Source organism: Theropithecus gelada, chromosome 15 (genome assembly GCF_003255815.1).
Source record: "Theropithecus gelada isolate Dixy chromosome 15, Tgel_1.0, whole genome shotgun sequence".
Taxonomy (NCBI): Eukaryota; Metazoa; Chordata; class Mammalia; order Primates; family Cercopithecidae; genus Theropithecus; species Theropithecus gelada.
Genome location: NC_037683.1, coordinates 24,781,528 through 24,793,683, shown reverse-complemented (window position 1 = coordinate 24,793,683; position 12,156 = coordinate 24,781,528). Strand labels below are relative to the sequence as shown.

Here is a 12,156-nt window from a genome sequence, read left to right as displayed (position 1 = left end):
CTGCATGTCTATGATTTCATTGTGCATGTTTGTATATGTTTATGTGTAAATATAGGCACCCATGAAGACAAAATGAATGCGAAAGTTAGGAAACACATACAATTCATAGATGTGTAGGACAGGACATCATACATATGCTTCAGCTGGATGATGATTTGTGCACTCATCAAAGTATTTATTGGGAGCCTGGGACATATCAAGAATTCACTGAAACTCAGGTGGCTTTATGTGTATCGCCCACAATAAAACATCTAAGGGATATAGAAAGAAGGAATGAATGACCATCAAGGTCAGCATGGTTCCTGAATTCATCCCAGAACATTTGTAATCCCAGTGTCAATCTAAAGCCAGTCATGTGACTCAGAGCCACTAAGCGTGGATTGTGGTCATCCTAAGGGAACTCTGCCTTCATTAGCAGTGCTGAGGAAGTCTCTCTCTCCACTCCTACTTTTCTGCATATGAGTATATTTGTATAATTGTTATTATTGCTACTCCAAGAGTAACTCATGTATTTAAAATATTGAGAAAATTTAGAAAACCAGAAAGAGTAATAATAGGGGGTGGGATCCATCATCCTATATTCCATTTCCCAGAAATTGCTGCTGATAATATTTTGTTTCATAAGGTTATTTGAACATTGAGATACTGCTGTAGATTTAGCTTTGGATGTGACTTTTTCATTTAATATTATAGCTTACACATTTTCCATGAAGTTGCATAATCTTTATAAATATTTCTGCAATAACTGCTTGCCATTCCATTAAGCATATTAACCATGGACTATTTAATGATTATCTTATCATTGAATATTAATATTAGTGTGCTTGCAAAATTTCCACCTACATATGGGTTCATACTTACAATGATAAGGCTGAGAACGCAAAACCTACAATTTGAAGGTCTGCACTAGGTTAGCCATGAGTATTAGCACATGCCTAAGTGACTGGTATCCATCCATCCATCCATCTATCCATCCATCCATCCATGCATCCATTCAACTGCTTATACTGACCAACATTATAAAATAAGTTGTGTGCTCTCCCGTGTGAGATAAAAAGATAGTTATTAGATATTGACTTTGTCCTCAAGGACCTCACAATCTTTTGGGGGAAACTCTCTTGCATGTCGAAAAAAATGTCTTCACAGAGGAAATGATGTCCAAGGTGAACTCGAAGGAGGAGAAACATCAGCCAAGTGAAAAAAGTCTGCAGAGGGGATTTGGGTAACATGACACAACATGATAGGTAGGCACAGCTTATCGTGGAGAGAAACAAAGCTAGAGTGAAGCAGAGGATAGTATGAAAGAGGATTGAATACCACATCACAGGGCATTAGGGGATAAAATCACAGAAAGAGGTAAGCAGGGGCATGACCTGTTCATCTTGAGGTTTGGGGATGATCTCCTGTCAGCTGTGCGGAGGAGGAACAGGGAGAAACCACACACTGTGATGCTTACAAGCACAAGGTTCCTGACTGTGTGAGCCCAGAGGCATAGTGAATGTCTCTGTGAGGGGAAAGCCATAAGGCTTCAGACCTGGCTTCTCCCTTGCATCCTTTCAGGTAGCCAAAGCACAGACGTTCTTCCAGGAACTATGACAGAGTTATCATCAGGACCATTGCACTTTGAGAAATAACGGGTTGTGCTGGGACATTTCTCAACATCTTCCCGAGATTTCATTTCCAGTCCCTCTGCAGAGGTCACTCAGATTTGCTGTTTTTTGTTCACAACAAGACAGGAGAAGAGGACTCATTCCTCTCCCTTCTCCACAACTGCCTCATAAACAGATGCCAAATCTGGAAAATGAGTAGAATCCCAGAGACTGCTATAGCCAAAGGAAGATTGAATCCAGATACACAAGACACAAGTTGGTAGGGGAAGCCATCGTAATATTCCACTTCTGGGACTGGTCCCATTGAGGGATTGGCTAGCCCCTTGGAAAGCTGCTAAAATGAATTAGATGGCATGGTAGAGAAACTGCTTTTGACTGTAAAATCGAGGAGTGACTCATCCATCCACAGAATGTCAAGGCTGGAAGGTTCTTTAGCCATCGTTTAATCCAGCCCTCTTATTTTCAGATGAAGGAACCGTGCCCTCTTCGTATTTAATGCGTAAAACACAGGATGGTGTCTGGCACATAATAGGTACCTGATAAATATTGTAAAAGGAGTAAACTTTGAGAATGAAATGGAGCAAAAGGTTTTCTCATAACTACATTGCAAATCCTCAGTGGAACTTTACATGCCTGATAAAATTAAAATTACCACAGGTGGTGAGTCTTCAGCCTGTTGACTTTGTGCTGCTAAAAATCAGAGAAATGTATACATCATCAGAACAGAGGCCACTTAGGCCCAAACGAGGTTCTTGCTGGGCAATGGGGAGGCATTTTACTTATGGTTATTTCTAGAAACCTTGGCATACGTAGGGAGGAAAGGGGGAAACACAGATTTGCTGTGTCCTCTGCCCCATTGACTCTGGCCTAGTCCCATCAGTTGCTCATTCAACTGTTCCTAAGTCGGTGCATTTTCCCTCTTTCCTTGGCCTCCTAGAGAATTGGGATCAGCATGTGATCTTTGCCTGGAAGGGAGAATCCTGGTACAGTATGCTTTCAACGCCTCCTCCCCAATGCCCTGCAGCCCATCAGGACACTGGAGCCCTCGTGAAGCAGAAGGTAAGTCAGCCTTCTGGAAGCTCACTGACAAGTGGAGTGTGCAAAGAACAGGTCTTTCAATGTATCTGGAGTAGTATGATTTTTATGGGTCTTTCTCATGTATCATTTCATTTGATTAACATCATCCTGCAAGGTTAGTAGTCAAGCGCTCATCCATTTGACAAACACTTTTTGAGCACCTGCACCATCCTAACATGTTCTCATATTACAAATGAGGAAACAAAGACACTAAGATATTAAAGAGGCGCCCAAGGCCACACACCTGATACAAGCACAGTGTCTTGGGGGTATTTATATATCCTTCAGTCCCCAACTGCTTGTAGTTAGTTATAAACAAGGTCACTTTAGAGTCAATACAAATATTTTGGGGCTTCAAGGCATCAGTGGTCTTTGATTCTTCTTCTGTTATTTCTTAGACTATACAGAGCACTTTCACATGCATTGCAACTATTCCTTTTAATTTCTTCTATGTACCCTCTTTTTGAGATCTATTTACCTGTAAGACACTTAATGGAAGTGCCTTATGATTGCCACTGTTATGGGTTCCACCCACTATCAGACTTTTCCCTGCTCAGGAGTGTCTCACCAGCTTCCCAAGGAACCAATGATCTCTGTGCTTTCTTACATCATTATTGAAATTAAGAGAAGAATACCTTTTGCCAAACGCTTGTTGTCACTTGGCCTCAGAACCAGGCTGGCAGAGGCTCCATATTTTCCTCTTATTGTTTCATCTCCCCATCACTGGTCCTCTGGGTTGTGCACATAGACCCTGCCTCCACCCAGTCCCTCTTGCTCCTCTGCAGGTCAGCTCATGCCAGCAGTCACTGAGCGAGCACACTATTACACCAGTGCATCAGAGGGAGCGGAATCAGTCTTCTCACTGAACACCAGTGAGAACTCCTCCGCTATCCTCTATATTTTTAGAAAGAAGGTTGAAAAGAAAAAGCCAGAGATAGAATAAAGCAAGGGGGAAGGATCAGAGAAGAAAGTGAAGTTGAAAAACGACGGCACCGCACTTTATTTTTTAAAGTAGCTTAAAATAAAAATGAGAGTCAAACTTGGGAAGTCTAAACAAATCCATCTGGAATGTAAAGCAAGAGGGATGTCTGGGAAAAGCCCTCAGTTCAGCCTCACAGAATCACAGGCTGTCAGACCTGAGAGGGATGCCTGGGGTCATCAGGCCCGGGCTCCCCCCAAGTGCAGGAATCCCCTCTATGTGCATCCTCACTGAGGTTCCCTGGCACCTGTTCAAGCTCCAGTTTTTTAGAAAGTTTTTGAAATCTGCAATTGTAATTTTTCCATCCAAACTGAACCCACTTTGGGTTGTCACAAAGAATGTGTCTCTGCCACCTGACAACATTTTGCATACTTGCATCTAGTGAACCCGTCTCACTAGTGACCAACACAGGCACTATATGCTGGGCACTGTCTTGGGCACATGGGCAAGGCAATGTTGAGTGTCTGCTAGGGAATTCAGATAAGTAAATGGCCAATTGCCATTCAATGTGAACAGGCTTATGGTAATAGAAGTACCAAGTGGTGCTGGGGGCCCATAAGAAGAGGACTTCATTCTGAACTGGAGACTCAGTCTTCCCAAGAAATATCACAACATTGTTAACAAGGTGCATCTGAGAATGTGAAAAAGTTTGGTATGTTCACAGAGTGGCTGTTTTCTAAATCTAGTTCAGAGGCTTATGGGGTTCCTGGAAACTTTTATAGGGTGTCCTCAAAGTCAAAAGTATTTTCATAAAATTACGTATGACATCATTTGCTTTTTCCACTCTCATTCACTCCTGAGAGTCCAATGGAGCTATCTGATAGACACATGACATGTGATGTCATTTGTGCTCTGATAGCTAATGGAACACACTCTTATGTATTCTTGAATTTTCAAATTTCTTGGTTTTAGTTTACAATATGGAAACTACTAATAGATATAACCTGCATAAGCAAAAGTTCAGTAAGGCTGTAAGAGTTTAAATAGGTTCAGAACATGTAAAACAAGGTGGAGGTGGCAGAGGTAAGACTCTAGGTGAGATGGATAATGGCCAGGTGAGGAAGGGTTTGGATTCACACCGAGGGCAATGAGAAAACCACGTGCCTTAGGGCATGATATATGGTATGACTTGGGTGTCGTAAAGATTGTTCAGGCTGCTGTGTGAAGAAAAGATAAAGAGAATTTGGTTGCTGGAGGAAGGGAAGCAGCAAGGTGGTTGTTGCCAAAATCCAGCTGAGGAATGATGGTGGGCTGGTGAGGTCGGTGGTTGTGAGAATGGAGAGAAGTTTATGGGGTTGAGAGGTACTTGGAAGGTAGAATTAGCAAGATTCTCCCCTGAGATGTCTCTGGCTAAAATTATCTTGCTTTGTTCTACCACTTGTTTGAGTAAAATTATTTCCAGACATCTCCCCACACCTACATCCAACGCGACTATTAGTTGGTGAAGTTTGCTCCTAGTTTGTTCCTGACCTTCTTAAAGCATAATATGCAGAATGGAGTTCAACTGGAGGCACTGAGGTCTCTGGTTCCCTGAGCCAATTCGGAGCTCCAAGGAAACCCAGCAGACCCGGGTTTTCCTCCTATGTAAATTTAGTACATGTGGGCCAGGAAAAGACACTGTTCTTTTTTTAGAGCATCCTATTACAGTCTCTGTGATCCTTTTGGCTCAGACCCTTTTAATATCCTTGAAGAAATAAACTTTTCCATGAGCCAAACTCTGCAATTTATTCCTCAACTCATTCTCATCCTATTTATCTTTGCATGTTTAAGTTTTTGGACTTCCCAAACTAACTTAAAACACCCAAATTCATGAGCAATGCCAGACATATCTGTAGGATTGGGGAAAAAACATGGGGAGTGCAGGGGAGAGAAAGGAGGAGGATTGGATCATGGTCTCAGACCTACTATTGATGTACTCTGTGCCCTTGAGTGAGTCACATAGCTTCTCTGAAAACGGCATTGTATCCGCAGAATGAAAAGTTGAACTGTAATGTGTCCCTTCCAGCTCTAATATTCCATGGAGCTGTAACTTCTTTTCATATAATCCCATATTAACTAGCAGAAGACTCTTCATTTGACAAATCTTTATTGGAAATCTACTGCATTTCATTAACTTCATTTCAAAGAAGGTAAATACAGTCATAGAACTGTTTGCCTTTGTTCATAGACAGTGGTTGTGCTCCTACCTCTTGAGTAAAAACTGTATTTCATACATAAATATTTTTGAGATATTTGATGCCATGTTATATCTGTAGCCTATAAATTAGATAAATATAAATTTCTTGATCTGACTGACTCAAATCCCAGTTAAGATCACTTATGCAAGTATAAAATAGATCCCAAGTGTTGGGTTTTCCATGAGAGATTAGCACATGGCACTAACTGTTTTCATTTTTTCTCATTTGTGTGTTTTCTCTATTTTTCTGCCCAGAATATTTCAGGTGTTCTTAACTATTCACCTGGAAAAAAGCTTGGCAGCAAGTTTTTATAACTATATTTGTGTCAACAGCTGCAGTGTATATATACATAGATATATAATGGGTGCCTGTATGGTGTTTCACAAATGTAAATGTAGATCAGCATGAGTGTGTATAAATATATATGTCTATACACATATATGACCTTATTTTTAGTGGACAACTTATATAAATATGTAATTTTTCATTTAATCACCATATATACAAAAGAATATCTATTAATAATGAAGTAACAGGGCTTCTGCGCTTATTTCTCTTTTCTTCTTTATTCTTTTCTTCACTTCCACACTTCCTCCTCCCCTTTCCTTATCTCCTTCTTTCCCTTCTCTCTTTGCTTCTTTTCTTCAGCTCCTGTCCTTACCTTGCAACTACATGTCCAATCAATCTACCAGCTGTGTTCATTTTTCCTCCTTTGGAATTCTGACTTGCCATCTCCTTGCATGCTTTTTTGCAGTTCATGTATTGTCTGCATTAGTCCAGTACTCTCCTAACTGGTCTCACAAGACTAAAAGCTCCCTGAGAACAGAGATCATGTTGGCAAACTTATTCTCTTGGAGCCTAGCCTACCTCTGGACACACACCTGGCACTGAATAGTTACTTTTTGAATAAATGGAATGAATGGGTGGATGGATGGATGGCTTACTTTCTCTTTTTTTTCTTTTTTTTTTCTTTTTTTTTTGAGATGGAGTTTCACTCTTGTTGCCCAGTCTGGAGTGCAGTGGTGTGATGTCGGCTCATTGCAACCTCTGCCTCACAGGTTCAAGCGATTCTCCTGCCTCAGCCTCCCAAGCAGCTGGGGTTACAGGCATGTGCCACCACACCCAGCTAATTTTGTATTTTTAATAGAGATAGGGTTTCACTATGTTGGTCAGGCTGGTCTCGAACTCCTGACCTCAAGTGATCTGCCCGCCTCGGCCTCCCAAAGTGCTGGGATTACAGGCGTGAGCCGCCACACCAGGCCAACAGTGGTTTTCCTAAAAGGCAACTCTGATGTCACTCAGTTGCTTAAAATTTCTCAGTAGCTCTTCATCTATTTCAGTATAAAGTTCAGTTTCCTTAAAGTGGTATACAAACCACTTCACAATCTTGATTCTACTTAGCTTACCAGCCTCAGCATTTGTGGCTCTACTATTGTACTCAAAACCATAGTAACCTTAACTGACACTCTCTCCCAAATGTTTTCATGCTTGGAATACCTCCTCTTACCAATATTTTCCTTGTTAATACCTCCCTACTTTCCAGGACAGAACTAATATATTTATGAGAATCTATTAATGATCTCATCCTATTCGAGGTTTACAGCAACCCTGAGGTAGGTAACATTACAGTAGGTAACACAGTAAGAAACCCTATAACTGATATTTTAACCCAACTTTCATTCCTTCAAAGCCTGGCACACTGCCTGGACCAACAATATCATATTCTACTCCCTGCCAGGGAATTTCTGAACCATCTGAGTCTCAGTTTCCTCTTCTGTAAAATGAATTTCATAAGACCTGCGTCACAGACTTAGTGCCAGCATAAAAAGACCTGAGGCGTGTAATGTCCTTGGCACAGTGCCTGCACATTGAGGATGGGCAACTCGTGAAGGCTGGCATTATTAATGAGGTTGCTGCTTTGGTTATGGTTACACTCAGTGCCTCTAGGGACTCTTTTTTACATCTAAGGGTTTGTCTCTAATAACCAGACAACCACAAGCTTTGCTAAGATTTCTACTCCTGTTTACTTGCTTGAGTATAATGACCAGACTCACCTTCCTGTCCTTTGGAAGCATTTGGTTCCTCTGTTGATTAACAAGAAACTAGGGAGGAAGGATGAGCCAGGCAGATTTGTCATCTTTGCTCTCCTGTGGCTTCCCACCACTGACAGTCATTTTCTCCAAGGAAGGGAGAAAGATTACTTTATCCCTTGCCAGTTGCAGGAGAAAGCCCATGGAGGGGTGGAATGTTCACCTGGCACCCACCATCAGGAAGCATGCCTTAATGTTCCATGCTGTAACTTTTAACTCGATGTTAACCGGATAGAAGGTCCTTCCTTTAACAAATATGTATTGAGCATCCACTATGTGAATTCTCTATGGACCAGGCGCACTGTATTAAGCAAAAGCTGCATGGCATTGAGTGAAACAGCGCTCTTTGATAGAGACAAAATGACAACGATTTTGTCTTACAGGATTTTGATGACAATCAGATGAGTTAACTAATGACTGGGAGATGTGTTTCATATACTGTAATGTGCTGCCTTCAATGAAGTTGACTGAATGAATAAGTGATACATGTGTGTCAACGTCCCACAAAGTTAAGAGAGTCAGGAACTCAGTGGGTTGGAAAGTAGACAAGAAGAAAGGCTTCAGCTAGGTGGGGAGTCCTACTTGTGTTTTTCCCCTAAACTACAGATTGCTTTGAGCCAGCAGTTGCTGCAAATAATGAATGAAACTAGCCAAGGAGAGATAGAGGAAATCTTGTAATTAAATCCATCTTTTCTTGCTCTGATGCATTATATCTAAGAAGCCTTTGTGTATTTGCTCACCCCTCCTTCTCTTTTCCTCTTCTCTTCTCCATCTCTACTTGGTGGCTTCTCTCTTTTCTTGGCTAAGCAGAGGCAAAGAGGTTAGAGGCATTTACAGCCTTCACTGGCATAGTTTTTTCACTCCAAATAACTTTCTAGTGTTGACATTATAGTGATTCCTGTTACCCTGAAACATTACCACAAAGCATTTTTAAGCAAAGATCTTTTTTTTTTTCCTTATTTGCTTCAGAAATGTCCAGGGTCACCACCACCCTCCCAACAAACCACTGATGCTGAAGAAAAAAAGAATGTGCCTAGGTGGGCATGGGGACACATGCCTATATTCCAGCTACTCAGGAGGCTGAGGCAGGGGGATTTGAGCCTGCAATGAGCTACAATCAGACCATTCCACTGCAGCCTGAGCAATAGAGCAGGACTCTGTCTCTTAATTTTTTTTTAAGGTGGCTAGTTGGACAACTTGAGGTCCTTCATCTTACCATCTGGTCTGTCTCTCTCATGAGGCTCCCTTAAACAAATTAGAGCCAGTCACTACATTGAGTCCTGGTTCTTTTTCTCAGTAGTGCAAGGAAGAGCTCTCTGGGAGTCTAGATGTGATCTCAGCAGAGAAAAATTCAGAAGTCGCTGCAGGCTGAGATCAGTGGGGATGAGGCATCATCTCCCTAGGGAAAGAGAAGAAGAATCCCTCCTTCTTTCTCGCTGCTCCTCACCCAACCCTCCCCTTCCTGAGTCAGACAGAACAGAGCGCAGAGAAGCTCAGTGGTATGGAATGACCGCATGTAGAGAAGGGGAGGAGGAGAGATAAGAGGGCTCCAAGGCTGCCTTCCAGCTCTGTTGTTCATGGTTCTAGACAGTTTCCTCCCAGGTCCTCAGTCTGCAGGGTGGATGCTATTTATGCTCACATATTCTTTGCTGGTCAGGGGGTGGGGTTAGGATTTCTGTCATTCCAAGTAGGTTTTACCAATGGCAGTAACACCACAAGGATTCTAATTTATTCTAGAGTTCCCTGCATCCAATAGGGACAAGAACAAAGAATGCAGATTCCAAAATGAAACAAAACTTGGTTCCAATGCTGACCTTTACACTTCAAGTTGTATGAACCTGATCGATTCACTCTATATTTGGAGCCTTTACTTCTTTTCATCTTAGGCAGCACAGCCTCCTAAGTGGAAAATGAGGAAGGAAAGTCTGAACATTGACTCAGTAATGAGATGAAAGCAGTTTGACTGAATGTCTGGTGATTCCTCTGAAATCTGTATTGCAGGGGTACGGATGAGATGGATGCTGTGTGTATAGCAGATTCACCAAGACACCAAGAACCTTCCTCTCCTTTTCCCCTCTGTCTAAGTTCTAGTCAGGCTGGTTTCTCCTGGGGTCCACAGGAAACTCTAAGGATCAGAATAAAGCTCTTTCTTCAAGAACTCATTCCCTCATCTCTTCTGCGTAGGTCATCCTGATGTTGAACAGCCCTGTAAGTCCAGTGTCCGCACCTGGAGCCCAAATTCAGCTGTCAACCCACACACAGTTCCTCCAGCCTGCCCTGAGCCTCAAGGCTGCTACCTCGAGCTGGAATTCCTCTACCCGTTGGTCCCTGAGTCTCTGACCATTTGGGTGACCTTTGTCTCCACTGACTGGGACTCCAGTGGAGCTGTCAATGACATCAAACTGTTGACTGTCAGTGGGAAGAACATCTCCCTGGGTCCTCAGAATGTCTTCTGTGACATCCCACTGACCATCAGGCTCCGGGACGTGGGCGAGGAGGTGTACGGCATCCAGATCTACACGCTGGACGAGCACCTAGAGATCGATGCTGCCATGTTGACCTCCACTGCAGATACCCCACTCTGTCTACAGTGTAAGCCCCTGCAGTATAAGGTGGTCCGGGACCCTCCTCTCCAGGTGGATGTGGCCTCCATCCTACATCTCAATAGGAAATTCATAGACATGTAAGTGCACTCTCTGAATAGGGAGTTTATTAAGTGGGTGGGTTGTGGAGAAACGTGAGGCAGGTCAGAGAGGCCTGGACAGGAAAGGGAAGGTTCATCACAGCCAAGACTCATTCTATGGATTGTAACCCATCATTGGGTGTAGATTTGTCTTAACATGGCAGAGTTGATATCATGGGAGGAGCAATGGGAAAGGGACCACTAGACCTGGATTTAGTGACAAATCTGATGTATGACCTTAAGCCTCATAAGCCTTTCTTAATTTTAGTCATTCCAGTAGTAAATGAAGGAGGTTGGATGAGAGTAGCAGTGAGAAAATCATTTATTACTAATGAAAGTAGAAGAACTGAAGTTTGTGAATGATTTTCTTTTTATATTAAATTGAAGACAATTTATGCATTTTGATTGCTTTTTCAGTGGGTGAATCAGGGGTGAAGTTATAGTAGATTGACTGGGGGTTGGGCACAGTCCTAGGTATTTGCACAAAAATTGTGCTGGAAAGTGAACATCAACTTTAACAGCGTTTGTTTTTGTCTTATTTCCTGAGGCAGAACAGTGGTTCAAACCCACTTGATCCTTAAGGCCTTTGCAGCTTTGGGTTTCCGTCACTGTTTTTGGATGCTCACTGCTCTTATGTGAAGTAGTACTTGTCTTTCATACTCACCTCTCAGCCGGGGAGGTGGCTCACACCTGTTATCCCAACAATTTGGGAAGCCGAGGCAGACGGGTCACCTGAGGTCAGGAGTTTAAGACCAGCCTGGCTAACATGGTGAAACCCTGTCTCTACTAATGATACAAAAAAATTAGCTGGGTGTGGTGATGTATGCCTGTAATCCCAGCTACTCGGGAGGCTGAGGCAGGAGGATCGCTTGAACCCAGGAGGCAGAGGTTGCAGTGAGCCGAGATCACGCCATTGCACTCCAGCCTGGGCAACAAGAGTGAAACTCCATCTCAAAAAAAAAAAAAAAAAATTATTCACTTCTCAAGTCACCTCTCTATTACTTCTTCCCCAAACATCCTCAGAATTTCTGTCTTAGGAGGAAGACCATCTTATAATGAAGCCATTGGTGCTTTTCCTGTGTACTAGAAAATGGGCTAAGGTCTTTGCATCTTTTACTCATTCCATCCTCTCCACAACCACAGCCATACTATTCTTATTTTACAAAGAAGAAAACTGGGGCTTAGAGATGTGAAGTCACTCATCCAAGATCACACAGTTAGGAAGTGGTGAAGGTAATGATTGGAATTTCGTTCTGACTTCTAAGCCAGTGCACTCAACTGGTGCTCAATTAAAGATATGATTCCAACTTCTGTTTTAATCTACAAAAAGGATAGAGTCTTCGCCATCTAATTTGGGTGTCAATGGTTTCTATAGGCCTTTTGTGGCTCTTTATTTGGTTCTAAAATAATGTAAGACAATCTCCGCTCTGTCTACTTGAAAATATTCACTAAGCCAATCATTAATGGAAACCAAGTTCTAGAGGAAACTTTTAATCTTTTTAAAGGGCAGAACCACTTTCAAACACTTTACCAGCACTTC

The 12,156-nt window shown here is 42.3% G+C and overlaps 1 protein-coding gene across 1 annotated transcript in view; it reads left to right on the top strand.

Annotated features, from left to right (window-relative positions):
• Window positions 1–12,156, top strand: part of PAPPA (pappalysin 1) — a 249,545-nt gene that overhangs the window by 71,592 nt on the left and 165,797 nt on the right. Inside the window, exons 7-8 of the mRNA XM_025359303.1 lie at window positions 2,548–2,669; window positions 10,118–10,616. Coding sequence (XP_025215088.1) covers window positions 2,548–2,669; window positions 10,118–10,616 — 621 coding nt within the window. The remainder of the gene's footprint in view (window positions 1–2,547; window positions 2,670–10,117; window positions 10,617–12,156) is intronic.